The sequence below is a fragment of the Scomber scombrus genome, chromosome 8 (genome assembly GCF_963691925.1).
Source record: "Scomber scombrus chromosome 8, fScoSco1.1, whole genome shotgun sequence".
NCBI classification, from domain to species: Eukaryota; Metazoa; Chordata; class Actinopteri; order Scombriformes; family Scombridae; genus Scomber; species Scomber scombrus.
This window is the reverse complement of record NC_084977.1, coordinates 17,240,711-17,259,620: the sequence shown is the minus strand read 5'-3', so window position 1 is coordinate 17,259,620 and position 18,910 is coordinate 17,240,711. Positions and strand designations below refer to the sequence as shown.

General features: G+C 40.4%; 1 protein-coding gene across 1 annotated transcript in view; it reads right to left on the bottom strand.

Annotated features, from left to right (window-relative positions):
* Nucleotides 1-18,910, bottom strand: part of ttll7 (tubulin tyrosine ligase-like family, member 7) — a 71,477-nt gene extending 52,567 nt beyond the window's left edge. Inside the window, exons 1-7 of the mRNA XM_062424080.1 lie at nt 18,705-18,910; nt 12,006-12,403; nt 11,563-11,691; nt 9,434-9,555; nt 6,564-6,631; nt 6,086-6,244; nt 1,795-2,011 (exon numbers count right to left, since the gene is read on the bottom strand). Of these exons, the coding sequence (XP_062280064.1) occupies nt 1,795-2,011; nt 6,086-6,244; nt 6,564-6,631; nt 9,434-9,555; nt 11,563-11,691; nt 12,006-12,030 (720 nt within the window). The 5' untranslated portion in view covers nt 12,031-12,403; nt 18,705-18,910. The remainder of the gene's footprint in view (nt 1-1,794; nt 2,012-6,085; nt 6,245-6,563; nt 6,632-9,433; nt 9,556-11,562; nt 11,692-12,005; nt 12,404-18,704) is intronic.

Genomic DNA, 18,910 nt, shown 5'->3' with positions numbered 1-18,910 from the left:
TAACCTTTTTTTCTGACCACAGTAAACATTCAATGTCATAGCAATCACAAATCATATTATGTTTTGATTGTAAAAATCTTTCTTTCTTCTTTCTGCTGATTTCCCTTATATACTGAGTTGGTGAATGAATTAAGTTATTACATTTTTATAAAATGTTTCACATACCTCCTTCCCCCAAATGCATCCATTACTCAGGGTTGTCCAGTTCAACCTCAATTTAAGGCAAATACTGAGAACTACTTATAACTTCACTGATATATGGGAGAGAGCAGTGCAATAGTAAATGCAATGAAATGTAATTTTCATATATAGTGTATATATTGTTTTTGTACCTAAATAACTACATGTAATTCTACCACCAACAATGGTGATAATCATCACAGATGACATACTTTAGGGTGTTTATATGTTTATCCCTACAGAGCACATAGCCAAGATGTAATGTAAAATATTTTCTCCAAAGTAAAATGGTTAGACAAGAATAAAGGAAAAAGCAAAAGTATCACAAACTGGCCCCTTGGCAACAACTAAAGGTGGTTAGAAATAGTCAGTAAAAACAATAAAGAACAGCTTGCTGTGCTGTACTGGAATTATCAATATTGTATTTTTAAAATGTTGCTCATTTGATGCTCTTGTGGGAATGACTGATAATATGTCAACAGCAAAGCAAGCTTACAATCATACATCACTAAATTCTCAAGCACTCAGCGATAAGGGGAGTCTGAGCGCTAGTGCGCCACAGTTCCCACAGCGCATGGCTAAAATGCATCATCGAGTGGTTGACTATTACCAGCCATTGTGTAACCTCTGTTGTATCCCCCTCTTTAAACACTATCTCTCACAGTTGAAGACAATACATCCTTGTCCTTAGCCTACAAGGTAATACCGCTGTGACCACAGGCCACTCCAGCTCCTGATGGCTGTCTGGAAGCCACACTCTGTGGGATTGAACATCCATCTCCATGGCATGACTCACTCCATCATGTGTCACAGGCCAAGTAAGACAATACACACTTGTGTCACAGGAGGGGTCTGGTGTGTCTATTTGTGTGTGTGTAGATAAGCATCACGCTTGATAGAAAGCTCTCTGTGTGTGTGTGTGTGTGTGTGTGTGTGTATGTGTGTGTGTGTGTGTGTGTGTGTGTGTGTGTGTGTGTGTGTGTGTGTGTGTGTGTGTGTGTGTGTGTGTGTGTGTGTGTGTGTGTGTGTGTGTGTGTGTGTGTGTGTGTGTGTGTGCATCCCATCATCAGCAACAGACTGTGCATCAGCAGGTGCAGAACCTCAAGGCAAATATGAGCGGCTTGATATTACAGAGGACATCTGGCATGTGGACATTTACGCTCAGCTGTGTGCATACAGTATGCCTGCACATCCTGTGTGCATGTGAGGGTGGAAGTGTTGAACAATATCAGACTTGCAGTTGTCTGCATTTGAACATCATTTGACTGTGTGTAGGAGCACATGTTTTTGTGATCAAATGGAAGTTATAGTTTTCCTAACTGTGTCTTTATGTATCGTATTTTCATCATGTTGAATTATAGATACCCGTGACTCCAGTTCAATTGAGTGCATGACAAATACATTGTTGTATGTATGTACTCACTATCATCTGTCTTTCTGACTCACCTGACTGGCCTAACACTGGGTACTGATTGTATTTTCTAACATAAATCATTTGTGTCTACAGGTCTTCAAACTGGCCTCGTGCACAGATAGTAAACATAAAAGGTGCATGTATTATAGGTACGTGTATATAGCCATGTGTGTTTCCATGTGTGGCCTTGTCTGACTCACCAGGTTGGCCTCGCTGGGTGCATGGTACTTTTCGGTACCCATGCGCACCAGTCCGTCATTATAGAGGAAAATGCGAAGCGGATCACAGGAAGTAACAAGGATGTAGATGCGCAAATCAAACTTGTAGCCCTCCATCAGGAAGGGTTTGTCCAGGTACTCCTGAACGATAAAGTGCTCCTGGGCTGGCAGCTTCTCACAGTTACGGATAAGCGAGATCCTGGATAGACAGAAACTTTATTAATCCTCGGGGGGGAAATTGGGGTGTCGTTAGCAGCATAATAAAATATGGCATAGTAAAGACAAAAAAGATAATTAAAAAAATGATAGATGGGAGCATAGCAGGGACTGTGAACATGACTGATGACATTGGCACAGTCTTATATACATGTTGAGCAAAAAATTGAGCCAAACAGTATACAGATTTCAAGTTTCAGCACAATATTTCATTTCAAAGTCATCGGGGAAAGCTGGGAACATATTTCTAGGATGCCACATCTGTATATTGTGGTGATTACTTCAATCTTCACATCCCCAGTGTGACTTTGCCCTGCTTCTGTTTTTTTAACGCAATGTATAATAAGCATAATGTTCTAATGGAGCAATACAACGCAGAGGGAGAAGATATGTCCTTACTGTGCATGGTATGACTCCTAATTTACATTTAAGTCATTTAACCCTTGAGAGTGAAAGGGTCAGAGACATGAGGTATGGTGCCCTGATGGTATTGATGTGACCTTGCACTGCTACAGAAGCTTCACTGAAAACATATGTAAATGTGTGCACTCAGTATGCCTCAGGTCTACTTTGAGCAGGACAAGCTGTTTGGCTCTGTGGGACATAAAACATTCCAAAAATGTTGTTACTCTGTTCATTACCTGGACCTCTAAACTAAACAGTTAAAAAATAAATGTACAAAAAACAGACCGGTACAACACAACTGCTGGTTTGTCTAAGCAAAACTCTGTTAGCATCTGGAGAACATTGTGATTCTCTAAAGCCAAACTCCACTCTGTCTGAATGGCACAGTGCATCAAATGCTGCTGCCGGGTCTTTTAGCTGGGTGTAAGTTAATAGGAGCAGACATTGTGCCTCGTTTCAACCTCCCCTCTAATTCATTTGCTTTGGTCTCATGTCACTCGCACTCAGGCCTTATAGTACGCAGGCCATGGCTAGCTGTACTCGAGAATGACTTGTGTTAGTTTGTGCGCATTCATGTGACTGTGAACGCGAGTCTGAGGGGCAATATTTTCAAACTTTTTGTACATGTGTGTGAGTGTGAGTGTGTATGTCTGTCCATATGTGTTTGGGTGTAGGTATGTGTGTAGGGAGGGTGAGGGGTCATTGTTAAACAATCTCCCACTTTGTACAAGCAACACGACTGACCTATATCACCATCACTCATAGTTAAGGCAGACTTTTCCTAAATTGGTTGCATGCACAGCCTAGAAGGCTCCATTATACACATGCAAGCAGAGACACCATACACACAAACACAATATTTGGCCAAGATGTAAAGACTTGATTGTTCAAAAAGTACAGTTTAAGTAATTGAGATATTGTGGCACCAAGCCACCAGAGGGCAAACATTGCTCTGCTTTGTGACTTCTGTAATCACAGCCAAACTTACAGTATGCTGGGAACAGAGAAGTCTATGTTGTTAAAATTTTTACCAAATAATTCACCAGTTCAATCAGCTCTAATGACGCAAAAAAACACTGATGCATTGTTGATGAGCTTCTGGGGAAGGTTTATTTAACAAAAATCTGAGAGAAGACATGATAATCTAGGTCAGGTGTTGGCTTTTAGGATATGATGAAGATGAACTTCAGAGCTCTTCTTTTTGAGATAAAAGCTTCCCAGCTAGCTCTGCCTTTGCGTGATGTTGTTGTTACTTCGGGTTTATCAGTCACTCCTCATCACCACTTGCTCCTGCCAACTCAGACTGTTGTGTTATAGAGAAGCACTTCACTGGGCTGCTTATCACCACACTTGAACAGAAAAGAACAAGTAGAAGTTGATGGGAGCCTGACCGACAATGTGAGGGGGCCGCCTAACAGGCAGACGGCAAGCTGAATGATGAGGACAGGGTTAACAGTGTTAGTTAGTCGAGGAGGAGTAGCTGAGGAGAAGACGACATGATTGATGAGCTGGGGTGTCAGATAATCACAGCCCACTCTCCCCTGCCTATTTAATTTGGCACCAGAGGGGATCTCACCTTTTTAAGCCCTGCACGCGCTTTTATTTTGATTCCCTTATAACAAGCTGCGCTTCAGACACAAACAATAACTTCATTTAGTTGGCCGATGGAAAAATAAATTACAGGGGGTAGATATAACTTAATTTCCTGCCGCGTCACACCATGCAAAAAAACAGAGAAAAATCTAATCTTCTGAGCCTCCCGCCGTTGAGTGGTCGAGCTAAACTCATCATCTTTCATATTGTTAATGTATTGCAATAATTCAGCCTTTGCTGCCTTTTATTGTTTAATAAATAAGGGCTTAGTGCAGCATGGAGTTATAAGTAATGCTCACATTATACCAGAAAGGACAAATTCAAAGAGAATTAAAGCGAGAGGTGAAGCACACTGTGCTATTTCTACTTCAATATCCCCATCTATTGGTGCCAGTGATGAATGCAATCCAAAGTATTTCTTCATACATGCATATTTTTTTATTCGAAAGTCCAAAAAAAGAATCTGAGCAGTTTCAACATTTGTTGACTTACTCAAGACAGCTATGTGCAATGTGCAAAGCAAAAACACATTTATTTTCAGAAGACAGCATATTTTAGCACCAGGTCATAGCATTCACTGTTTGGCCTGTCTTTTATCTTGTATTTTATCTGGTGAAACACATTAAAACATTTTTAAAAAACACACTTGAACTGAATTTGAAACCACATGGCATTTTCACTTTAATTCAGACTGAACCTCCACACAGGTCAAATGCTGTTTTAAGTGCCAAACGTGATTCACTGATCAGTGTTTGGGTGGCAAAAGAGCCTAAATGTCCCTTTGCCCAGGAAGCTTCCTTACTTTCTTTAACTCTATTTATGTGAATGAGATGTAATCCCTCCAGCATGTCTTGGCTCTGCCCGAGGGTCTATTTTCAATCAGTGTATCCTTGAATACCTCCAGAGGGAGGCAGCTGGGAGAATTTAAGTGACCAAACCAGGTAAACTGGCTTCTTTTAAAGCAGGGCAGCCTCAAAATCAATACCAAAGTCCTTTATCAAACAAAGTGATGCTCCTCATGCTCATCCTAGTATATTATGTTCAGTTGTGTTGACGGTGTTGATGATTCAACTCTTTATTCATTTTTGAGACTGAACTTAGTTTTGATGTTGAATTGGACTACACATTTTTTTTTTGTAATGTTTTGTAATTTTTATTGCAATTTATACAAATTGGGGTGATGTAACATTAGTAACACCTCTGAATATAACGCCAAAAAACACTATGGGCTCAAAAAAAAAAAAACCTGAGCTGCTTTGAATGCTGGGATTTGCCTTTGATTACTGTAGCATGTAATAAACTGGTTATTTGTAAGTCTGTTTGTAAATCTAAGGAGACTAAGTCTGCTTGCACTTCAGGACAAACTGGATTTGGTGCTGATTCTCTAAATACTTCATGACTTCAACTGTCAGAATAGTAACAAAAAACATACCATGGGAATGTGAAATCACCACCTGAGATGGGCTCTTACCCCATGGGACTGAAAGTATGAAATATGCATTCAGTACCACAGCCTGTCCATCTTTTGATAAAGAGTTGCTATTGAGAGACAGAGTTCCCTGCAGCAGCCATCTTGGTCCATTTTCTAGTCTGACTGGTCTCTGCTGATGGTGCCTCATAAAGGAATCCAATAATCACATGCAGAGACCTTCAGGGAAGGAACTACAGTAACTGCCAGGGACCATGTGTGTATGCATGTGTGTGTGTGTCCTCCACTGGCAGCGATAACCTCTGATATATGGTGAGTGTGACCATCAAGGACAATGAGGCCAACAATGAGATTCACCACACCCTCTCAGCTCAAATACTCAATCTGGTCCCAGCCATAATGCTATTTCCATAGACACCCATGTCAGTGCCACAAACCTCTTTTTGTCTTATTTTGCTTTGCTTGTCCTCCATTTGTTTTACTTCTAATTTCCTCTTTCAGTCACTCACTCACTCACTCTCTTCCTTTTTCAGTCATTCTGTCCTTCTCCCTGTTGTCCCGGCTCCCTGTCAGTCTTAAAGTCGTTGTGTGTTAAGATTGCACTGGGGCATTTGTTAGCTTCTGACCTACCCGTGACCCATTGCTCCGTTGGCAGGTTTGACAATAAAGGTCTTCTGCTTGCGTTTCCTGCGTAGCTCCTTGACATAGTTCTGAAACTGAGTGTATTCGGCAGGGAAGATCCAAGTTTTGGGTATGAAGCTGTACTCTTGAGGCTGGCACTTGATCATTCTGCAACAGATAACATGTGAAAATTAAGTCACATCTTGTTGTTCTTTCAACAAAATGTTATACTTTTAGATTAAGTAGAACTTGTGTTTGTATTTTTCCAGTAGTAATATTATTGGTTGCATTTTGTATTTTAAAGGATGCATTTTGTGCTTTTACAGCAATGTCTTATATTTATCTTGCTTTAAAAGGTGGAGTATTACAAGTACCAAATTCTACCTTCTCAGAGTGCCAACTGGCTAAACACTTAGCTTTGAAATCCTCAACACATCCTTGTTTTATGCACAGCTTTAGCCTGACCAAAGAGACACAGAAAACTTACTTGGACATGTTTCTTGCTAGGCAGTCTTTGCGGCAGATTTCGCCCATACCAGGGAAATGGTTAATTCTCTGCAGAGGGACAGGCAGACATAATAATGTTGTTAGGGCCATTACGCTATTCAATTCCACCCCCACCCCTTCATAAAAATGAGCACATTAAAGGCAGCAACCTGAAGTGAGCTTACAATGTTCTGACATTTATGCCCAATTACGGACTCAAAACAAAAAGGTGACGCTGAGACCTTTCTCAACCCTTATTTAGTTTACCATGTTTTTTTATACTTTAAAGGTTGGGGAGGGAAGAGGCGAGTAAAAAAAAAAGATCAATCTCAACTCTGAGGGGCCGAGGTAATTGGTTCTGCATCGCAAGCTCCTGCAGTGACAGTTGAATGAATTGCTTTGAATACGCCAAAAGGGGGGGGGGGGGTAAAGGAAAAACTCTGGGTTTTCTGTATTCTTTGACCAAATGATCCTGAACAGGGGCGTTAATTAGGCTCGTATGAACTGAAACTTGACAGCAAACTCTCACATTACATTACCAAAAGGAAAAAAAGAGAACAAATTAAAAGAGAGAGAGAGGAGAGGGGAAAAAACAAGAACACAGAGTGTAAAAGGGATCCGTGATTATTATCCAAACGAGACAGACGTAATTAGGGATTCGGAAGAGATTGCACAATTATGCCAATGCCGCGAGATGCGTGGCTTGTGAGGGGAAATCAAAACCAATTGTTGAGGGACTTCTACTTTTCTTTTGAGAAATTATCTTATGAAACACTACAGCACGCGAAGGAGCAAGTGAAAACAACTGACAGCAAATCACCACATCACTGTGTGAAGCATTAGCCACGTTGCTACACGTAAAGCTGTTACAGTATTCGTAATATTCAGTCTGCTTAGCTGAACTCTTGCTGCCCCTATCCTAACAAGCCATACTCTTTCTGACTAGCTTGTGATTTAATCGATCATTAGTGCCCAGTCTAATCAAATAAGCACTCTGTAAGATGGATGGCTAACGCTCGGAGCTGAGGGGGAGCAGCCAAGTTCACTCAGCAAGACAGAGAGGTCAAACAGAGGTAAGATCACTCTCAGACTAGTACACAGAAACTCAGAGTAATGCTTGTTGTTTAGGCCCGTCTTATCAACATCACTAGTGACATCTGAAACCTGCCTCCCCACCCCCTGTTGCTCACAACTTGTCAGTCTGCCTGTCAGTCATCCATCTGTCTCTGTGAAAGCTCTGTTGTTCCCTCTCATTCTGTCCACCCGTCTTCCCTGTTTGCTGTCTTTCCCTTACCTCACACAGTCTGAGGAAAAGCAGATGGGCATATTCAGTGTGTTCCACCCAACCTCACTTTTTTCCTCCCTTTCTTTATATTTTATTTCAATTTATCCATATACTGTATTCACTACATTCCCACTAACCCCTCTTCTATCCTAAATTTTTTCCCTCACTTTTTCTCCTGTACGTATTCTTTTATCTCTACTTATCACAGGTCAAAAAATGTATTATAAGGCAGGATAGTGTGTTAAGACCCCACAGGCCCAGGATGGGGTACGAGGATTTGGGAAACAGATATACCACATGTACAGAGACTGATAAAGTTCAGCTTCATCATTTTCCAGCTTCACTGTTAGCAGCAACCTGAACCAAGCCCTTCTTGGAAACGGTTTCATTTCTGTAAACTAATATAATACTTTCTGTCTTCTGTTTTAAATTATACTAGTTGTGTGGAACAAATTGAGGCAAATTGACTTACCTAGTCTTGATTTACATTTCTTAATACTGATTTCTTCTAAAAACAATATGGAAATGCAGTTCAGAGTTAAATAACAAATGAGACTAATTCCTTATTTCCCCCTCTTATTCTGCTCAAAAATACAGTTTGAAATGGTTTTACTTACTTTTTATATACAAGAATTTGTGTTGTTTGTGTGTTGAACGTTTTAGAACATGATAACCTGACAAATGAGGTTAATTACAGTCATTTATAAAATTTCACACATATGTTTATTGATAAGTAACAATAAAATCATATTGTTTTCAAATTTTTCAACAAACCTCTTTGTGTGCGTGCTGCATGTGCTCATCTGTATGATATCTGGTGAAGGGGTGAATTCAAGATGCATTTTTGTTTCTCATTATAAATTTCGATGTATGTATGTGTACAACATGTGTAAGTGTGAATAAATATTTTAGTTACAATTCAGATTTACAAACACTGCCGCACGTACTTTTAGAGTCATTGGAGCTGATTTGGTGTCCTCTTTACAAGAGTGTAAAAAACATATCTAGAGACGTTTTATGCTGTAATAATTTCTGCACATCTGTAGAAAACGGTGTCATGTTTATCAAACTCTAAGTGAAGGAGTATTTGAAGCAAGGGATTCATCTTTCTTTGGAGGAAAATTATTTAAATAAAATCCTCTAAGCACAGGAAGGTTAGAGTAGAAGTCGTGTTTGTTTCATCCTTTAAATCCCTTTCTTCTGGGGCACCGCACTGTTTCATCTGAAAGGGATCTCTTTCACCTTTTCCCTTAGGTGGAATCCATGGGGAAATACTACATCACATTCCTGATATGCATTAGTGCAGACAGGTTATTTGGTTTGTAACATCTTGTTTACCAGTGTGAAGTCAGCTAAACACATATGATCCTTTTCAGAAGTGCTCCTACAGACATTTTATTTCCAAAGTCACATACATCGTCTTCAGCTGTTGCCCACTGAGCACCTTAGAGCATAAAGTTTAAGATCCAGATTTTCCTGTTCAGTTCAGAAATTGGATGTGACATCTAACCTTTTTTCTCTAACCTCTAGGCTAGTGTGTCCCCAACCAAGGTGTGCTGACTTAAAATGGTAGTCATGCAGTGTACCTGATAATTCCTGAGCTCAGCGATTTTCTCATGCTGCACGGCCGAGTCGCTCCAGATGAGGTTGGCAGTATCGTCATCATCCCGGGTCTTGATAAAGTCCATCTCGTTGATGACTATACGAACTGGGTGGAAAACAGTCACATAAGATTTATAATCCATTAATAGAATGAGCAAAGCAGACATTTAAATAAACTTGGCAAAGCAACTTCCTGATAAAGATGCAAAATGAGAACAAGATGTGATTTGGACCCACAAAGCAAATATTTCTACTTAACAGATCAATGTTTCACTCAAACATTTTGCAAGCTTAAATTTTGTCTTTCCATACATTAAGAGAGGAATGAGTCTCGGAGAATATAGATCAAAAAGCTCACGGCAATATTTACCATTTATGGAATGGTTGCAGAGCCGCCAATCGTAATGCCTTTCTTCAAAAAGATAAATTAATTGTCTGTAATGCATTCAAATCCCACTGGAAACCCCATAGTATGAGAGATAGGTGGCAAGCCCATTTGGACATTAATCCAACAACTATTCATTATTCAGGGTGTAATGAAAAATTCATATGCCCTAACGAAACCAGGTATTAATTAATTTCTTGAAAGCCTTCACAAACCTGAATAAGGCTTGCCTAATGTTGCATGATGGCACTTGAATGGGAAAAAGATGTTTCCGATGTGACTTCATCAATCTGTTAACAAGAGGCTGACTGTATTTTGCTAAGTGGAACTGGGAGGGTTTACATCACAGCAGGCCTATGCTTACAGTTACCAGTAGGGTCTATGAGTACAAGGCTATAATCAATCCTGTCTTACACATCTCACTTAACAGACATCCTTAGGGCCAGAGTTTACATTCCCTTCTCAGTGGGTGTAAAGCAAATTTCCAACACCATATTCTTTTACCTTTAACCTTTATCTGTAATTCTATTAATCCTGAAGCAAAAAAAAGACAGGTGCAAAAAAGGAAATGCAAAAATGACCCATCCATCTGGCCCTTAGTGTTAATTTTCCTTCAAAATAGCCCCGCACTGCCCTCAAAAGGGCCACTGTGAGAGTCTCGTCACAGCTAGCGAATTGACTCACAGCTAGACTTCCATCTACCTGCAGGATCCCGACAGCCCCCAACTTCTATTTGCTGCTGCTGACTCCTTAGTTTCAGAGGTTGTAGTTCACCCCTGAGAGCTCTGCTGCCACACAATATACTGAACATGTGAGGAGTGCTTACTAAGCTCTTTTAGCCCATCTTAAAAAAAATCCTCACTGTCCAGTTAAATTATCTCAACAAAGATTTATGTGCAGTATGTATGTGATGCTGAGTTGTCTCGGTGTGAACCGTTTCACTGGACTGAAACTCTATTCGCTTTAATTTAATATGTTAAATAACAATGCCCGCTTAAAACAATCCACCACAGCAAATTTGATTTGATTACTGAGATAACACTGAGATTGGATTTGTGTTTCTGATAGACTGACTGACCCATACTGAGAGCTGTTTCTAAAATGAATATGCCACTCATTGTGTCACAGTATACATACTTATTGTCATCTTACCTGCAGGACCACCCTAAATGCTGGTCTTGTTATTTTCATTATTTTCATAATGAAAATGTAAATATAAATGTGTAAGCTTAAAAATGTAGGCTTATACAATGCGCCTGGATCTGATATAATCCCATTTTACCAGGTAAGATCAATGATCATTTACTGTGCTCATTATTGTTAATAGTGCTCACCAGTGTGCGTGAGTAGTATTCTGAAGTTACACTAATACAACTGAAACTATAACCTCTTACCCTACTGATACAGTAAAGCCTTCCAAGCTACTCTGTTGTTTTTCCAACAACAAACAATACTGAGATAATACACGTCAACGAAAGGGTTTCATCACCATCTCACAGAAAGCCTCTTTTCATCCCACGTTGGCAACACTCAGACACAAGACAAACTCTGTGATCAAAAGATATTTTTTCTTTGTAGACTGACATTTCTTCAGTCTACAGGACTGTTTTAGCTCCTTTTCAAACTTTTTTTAACGTGTCTAACATTTTTATTGTACATTTTTATGTACTACTGCTGTTGTAGTCATTTGAAAAGCTTATAGTTACTATTAGAAATGTGTTACCATACCAATCTCATATTTGGTGCCAGCGACATTGGCGGTGATGGTGCCTTTCTTCTTTTTGGTGCGCACCTTCCTCCCACTGCTCTGGTAGGAGCCCACAGATGGCACGTTCACGGGGGATGCTCCTTGATCCTCTGGAGGAGAAGACAGCACACAACAAAACTAGATACAGTCACAGCTTGCGCTCCAGACTGGAAGGGAGCAAGAGTTGCTGTAGTCTTCTAATGCATTTTCCCTCATTTCGGCAGGGGATTTAGTGAGGTTTGTTTGTGGAGCTGCTGTGTAAATGAATTAGGTGTGTAGTTTGGTATAGCTGCACACATAATGATCCTTTCATCATGATCTGGGTATGTGTGTGTGTGTGTAATGTGTTGTCTGTGTTTATGTATGCATGCATTTGTTTTTACAAATACCCATCAGTCCTGAGAGTTGAACCCTTCTTACTCACCTCCATCATTGGGAGGGGAGGGCATCTCAGGGCCTGGAGGAGTGAAGGGGGAAGCCAAGCTTTCTGCCAGGATTGGCGAGCAGGCCTCACAGGGCACTGGCTGCACCCTCCAAGGGCTCTCTCACACTTGCACCAGTTAGTCTTCCCTGTCTTGCGCTGTATGCACGATGTGGTTCAGGATGGCCCAATGGATCATCTGAGCATCTTTCGGGCGCCTTTCAGCAGCATAAAGAGCAGCAGCAGAGTCTGGCTGGGCAGGGGAGTTTGAAGAGGGTAGCGGTGGTGGGGAAGAGTGGGAGGGTAAGGGCCTCTCAGGGGTCTACACGGCCCAGGCTTATTTACAGCCCCAAGAGGAGAAAGGGGGGGAGAGGGATGGGCAGAGGGGTGGATAGGAATGCCTGTGGAGGACAAGAAAAAAGATCTTTTACAGCTGCAGAACAGTGGTATGCTGACTGCTTAGAGGGTGACTACTGCATGGTGTGGATCAGTGTGCATTTTCTTGCTGGACTGGAGCGCATTGGACATGCTTTTGATGTAAAGCAGCAGCAACAGGAGCACACAGGCCTATCAAAGGCTACATCAGTCAATCTGACACTGACCGGAACAGTTCAGTGAGAAATCTGTACAGCTCTGACACTGCAGTACTACTAATGAAATAATCTAAAGCTGTGTGATGTCCGCTGGACTAATTGGTATTCCACGGAAAAATTGTGAAATATTAATGTGGTTGTCAAGTTAAGGGTTTGCAGCATCTCATTGTGTTTCATGCTAATGCCAGCTGGATTTCATTGTATGGCTGCAAGGTCACTTCATTCAAGCAGATGGCATTTTTACAGTGGTTTGTAAAAAGGATACTTCCAGCTATGAGCAGTGTGTGCAGAATTTACACAATTCACCAGCCAAATACTGTTATTGTTTGGCTCTGGTCTTTGAGTGTGTCATCAAACCAATGTTGAGGTAATCAGCCATTGTTGAGATGTTCTGTCACATTAGATTCTTTGCTGGCTCTGGAGTCGGGCAGCATAGAGACTCAGTGGTTAGCTCTGTTTCCTAACTGCAGGAGGACTGGATTTGATTCTTTGTGTTATGTGCAGGGTGCAAAATGTACTTTTTTTGTCCACTGGCCAAACAGCTAGTGGATGTTCAAATTTTCCAGCCACTCAATACACTACCATTGGTTTTTGGTGGTGAGTGAAGCAAATCTACCAGCCACTTGCATATTTTACCAGCATTTGGCTGGTGTCTGGGGCAAATGTTGTGCCCTGCAGGTGTGGGTACCCATAACCAGTTGCTCTAGATAGTAAAATATTCAAAGACAAAGCATCTCTGAGGTGAATTGGGGACTGCAAACTGCCCACAGGTATGAGTCTCTGTGAGTCCGTTCAGTGATGAACTAGCAAGCCGTACATTTTTTCCCTGGACTTACAGTATGCTGCAATAGATTCCAGCTGCTCGTGACACTTGCTCAATAAATGGTACATGTAGCTGCAAAATTTGTATCCAGCAATGATCCATACTAGTGGTTCCCCAGCCAGAAGGGTTGGAACCCATGCAGCCCAAGGGATGGCAAGATAAATCTGAGGGGCTGCGACATTATTAACAGAACAGGAAAGATGAACAACATATTTCTGCTACTCAAAATTACATATATTAATCTACAGAATGTTCCTGTAATATTTGCTATTATTTTATGACTTACTGAATATTATTACCTCTGCATGCCTCCAAAGACGAATCAAATAAAAAAAGGGGGGGGGGGGGGGGGGGAATCCGACTTTGGTATATGATGACATCTTATGCATACCCTCAATAAGACAGTTTCCTAAGAAATTAGAAATTCTAGTCAAGATGTTATTATTTTGCAGAGGAAAATAAATGCAATCAAAAAAGTTAACTCAAAAACATGAAGGGCATTATTTAATTAAATATTGTAACAGATAAAAAGACCACATAAATCACATATTATTAACATAAACCAGTGAGGCTACATCGACAGCACACTGTCTTCTGGTCCTACTTTTGATTTTCATAAAGAGATCAACAGTAGCCTCTAGTGGTGAGAATATAATGAAAGGCCTCTGTTTTTTCTACCACTGCACTGGCCACATGCACACACATACAGATACTCTTACAGGAGCGCACGCACGCACGCACGCACACACGCACACACACACGCACACACACACACACACACACACACACAGGAAGATATGCACACAAACTGACTTGAAAAGCAACCCCATCGATTTAATCTGCATTCTCTGGGCAAATTAGAATAGGGAAACAATCCAATTGCATTAATGCATCACTCAGGAGTCTTCACTGTCATCCCCTTGGTCTGCCTGTGGTAAGCACAAGACATTGATCCTGGGGAGGACAGAGACTGGAACAGGTTCAGCTGAGAGAGGGGGAGCAACAACAAAGAGTCAGAGTGATGAAGTGAGGCAAGCTGCACTGTTGACAACCTGCACAATACTGCAGAATTATTAATCCTCATAATCTAAGAAACAATTATTTTATTGCCCTTTTCATGTTATATCAACATTGCATACCAGCATTTTAACTGTTTTCAGCTACAGTCGACATTTCCAATTAAAAGTCAGTTTCAGTGTGGCAACGTATACCAATAAAAGTAATTATTAAACCTAATTTAAAGCTTAAGATCTTCTGTTAGATCTTTAGTTTCAAAGAGCTAATATTAGATACTAATATGGTGTTAAGTCATGCTACCATAATAACTGAGAAAAGAAATTTAGTTTTCAATTGTCTTCACTGATAATGTAAAATAATTTCTTTCTTTGCGGCTTTCAAGAGTAAAATGTCAACACCAATTTCTATGTGGGCTTGTTTGCCTTATAAGCATATGAGGTCATAGTTGAGGCACTTTGGTAGCACACTGATGGATGATCCAGCAAGAAGAGGCTCTCTCATGTTTTGCTCTTTTTTTCTCAGTGGCAGCAGTGGTTATCAGGCACAATACGGCCTACTTTTAATCGCGTTCACGTGGTAGAAGTGGGATTTCAACGTAATCAGACACCTGATTAGAGGTACTGTTATCGCTGACTGTTCAGGGGACTGAAGCAGGGATATTCTGATATGACGTCACAGGTTTGAATTCAACTCAATGACTTTTGTCATATCCTCCCTGATGTTACAGTCCCTCTACAAGTTGCTGTAAAAGGAGAAATGTTTCCATCTTTAAAAAGGTAGATTGTGTAACCTTCGAAAAGTAGGGTACATATAAAAAGTACATACTATAAATACCTACTAGACATAACATATTCTGCCATTATCTATACTGTGCTGGAGCCCAGTATAGTTTCAACATCCAAGAGACAAAGTGAGTTTGTCAACATGACATGTCATTTTATTTTACTGCCAGCATTAGAAATACATTATGACAATTAATCCTTCAGTAAAGTATTACCAACTAAATCTTAACTAAATCCCCCACACTAAGTACAGTATGTGCACTTAATCCTCTGGTGCTGTAACACCTTTTCTCCAACAGAGTGCGCCAGAGAGCTAAACTGAATGGGCAGAGCTCCTATAGATGCTGAGCTCATGCTCTTCCCTCTGCCACACAACACTCAAAGACCTCATTGTAGATTCAGCTCTTCATGTTGCTCATCTGCATCACTCTCTTGTTTTGCAAGCCCTGAATGCACGACAAATGCATGTCTGTCTTTCAGGGCATTGTTATGCAGAGTTTTTCCCTGATTATCCTGCACAAGTTGGTAATGCAAGTGTCCCATTGTGTCCTGTTACTATACATGAATGTTTTATTTTTGAGGATTATATACTGTATTTTGCTGCAGTAACTTAGGCTACATTAAATACTTTTAATGAAACAATATCAGAGAGTGATGTGATTCTAGTTCAAAACTACAAAGAAAATTAATCTTCACACTGATGTTATCCCATTGTAAGGCAATGACACTTCAAAAATTCCCCTTTTACATCACAAGCATGTCCACAAAGACAGCTCCAATAGCTTTACAAGATGTGTGGAAAAGGAAAAGCCTAGCTGTACTGAAGCTGTGTACTCTCTTTAAGCGGTGTCACACTTATTACACAAGTCCCTTCAACAACCAGCAGTATGTCCCTGAGGGGCTTGTTTTATGTTTTCTCTGCCTCACATGAAACCACATCTTGAAAGCAGTCGTCAAATACAGAAACAGAGAGACTTGGGGAAACACCATTTAGATGTGTGTTGTGCTGAAAGAGCAGGATTTGCAGACAGTGGCTTTTTTTCTGTACATGCCGTATCCCCCAGTCCTGCCATTACAGCAGTGATGGGACCTCAGGGTATGTAAAGCCATTCACAAGGCAAGAGACACTGTCTGAGAATGGAGACATTTACTATTACGCATCCTTGACTGAAAAGAAAATGTAAACAAAATAACTTTATTGTAATACATATAGTATAAAACCCTTCTCACTGGACATTTTCTTACATTTAAAAGAACAGATTTTGTGCATCTTCAAGGCCTAAAGCATACAGTGTACTTGGAAGATCTTCTATCGCAATGTATTTAGACAATATTACCACATTGCTCTCTCAGGAAAAGCGATAGCTGAGTTTGCGGACTACTCTCACAGGAAAGTAGTTGGTTTAGAATTGCCAGTGGATCTAAAATTAGCTCAAACCAGTGACCCAACTATGGCTCTGTGCCTTCTTCCAGATATGATGAGGAACGAGTGTGGGAGCTATCAGCCCACAGGGTACTGAAATACACCAACAAACATCTGAGAGCAAAGATTAACTTTATCTGAGAGATTTTACAGTGATACAGACAAAATAGTCAAAAGTCAAATTCAGCCACAGCCTCAGTAATTCTCTTAAACCTCCTGTTGTATTACCGTCAACCTTTCAACTGTTGTCCTCCTGGGTCAAAATTTACCCGGTCTGGTTTGACAGTTTATAAAGGTATAAATTATCACCCAGTTCTGTGTTAGACCTTTTTAGTAAACTTAATTTGAACTTATAACCACAGGTTTTACAAATATTTTTGAAAATTATGGTCAATAGGCCTCATTTAAATGAAATTACACCTCATTTTTTAGTTAAAGCCTGTTGTCCTCCTGGGTCAAAAATGACCGAAGACAACAGTAGGGTTAAACATTCACATTAACTACAATCTTGTCCAACCTTTTCTTTTTTTTTCTGTAAGACAAAGTTGAGCAAATATTTGTGTGCTCACAACACGTGGTTGCTACAGTCTGCACTTAATATGAGTTTGTTTAAGCACTGCACTGTACAAAGTAAGCTTTATGTGTGGAGGTGTATTATCAACAGACATGAATATGGGTTCCACATCAAGCGCTTTCAAAAATGTTATCTAATCCCATCTGAGTATTGAGAAATCAGATTGTGAGTTTCACTAACTGTTGTGTAGTCAAAAGCAACGTCAATTGAATTAGTGAAGTCAGGCAGAATTTAACTGATAAATCAATAAAGTAAAAACAAAAGTGCTTCTTTGTTGTGTGGCAGATTGGGTGCTGACACAGACAATATGTGAACAAACAAGACTACTCTGATAAGTGGGTTTACAGTTAGAGATGAATTTACGCATATAGTATGACATATATAGTATATTATATTATTCAAAAAATGTAAACCTGATGAACAATGAAGAAGTCCAGTCTTTGCAAAGAAAAAATCAGCCAAACCTGCCTAAAAATATGTTGTTCTCCAGCTTCAGAGATGTCAAAAAGCAACCAAGCTCAATTTACAGATATTGTAGTAGTGTGTAGTATGGTAGTGTGCAACACTGCAACAAATATAATATGTTGCACTACTACTATATGAATCCAAAAACTTCAGGCTGCCAACTGCAGCCTGCATTAAAATAGGAGATTATACATATCATATCCATATTAACAAACGTATCTCTGGGATATGGCCAGCAGGCAGGATGCCAACCAGAAATCATATGTCATGCTGGTATTTTTATGTAATCCATCTGCCCTGTTGGGAATGGTCATCTCCAGGATGATCTTTCAGCATGTGGTCTGTAAGTACAGTTAAGTACAAACAGACCATACTACGTCATATAAATACTGGTTCTTCAAACATCACAGCCTTTGTATAAATAACAAAGCTCACAGCATCATGCTAAACGTGCATGGCATCATATTCAGGTTCCCTGCATAGCTAGCCTGAGCTAAGAAGCAGCATATCAGCCAATATGGTATCTTCCAGATGACTGGGATAGGAGGCCATCCCCTTTTGGAAATCTTGTCTGTATTACAGGATTAGCAGAGACTGGAAATCTTAAATCTTGCATGTAGCATTAATATCTTGGATATGTGAGGGTTTTTCAGGAAATGAGTTGCGCTCCCAAAATCAAATGTCACACAGCCTAAGCAGGTGTTTCATTGCCATGAAACAGTTGCTAGCGAGCTGCAGCTAGCGTTGGGTCGCTAGCCACTTGCATGGGTCAGATGGAGGGATCGCAAAGGGAAACAATCTGGCAATGCTGCTACCCACTAACTCGACTCCTCCAAATGAAGCGTTAGCGTTTAACAGCCAAGCGAATGAGGGCGTTTTCACTTCAGCTTATTGAAAATTATACAAAATGTATAAAATCCTGAATGAGACACCGTCTAATAATTCAAAAGGAAAAAATGACACTGGACAACTCTACTGTTAGCTTAGCCGCAGCGGTGGAAAGTGAAGTAGCCCGTTAACGTTACCTTATTTATCCCGGACACTTGGCAGTGCAGCTCTTCTGCTGCCCTCATCCGAGCGACACAGCCGCTGGGGTCTCTCTAGGGAAACCGTCCAGACCCGACAGTATTTTCAAGGCTACAACAGTGTTTATGGTGTGTAAGTGCGTTAATAGTTAAACATTGGTTGACAGACACACACAAAATCAGTATCTTGTAGTCCTCTAGTGTGC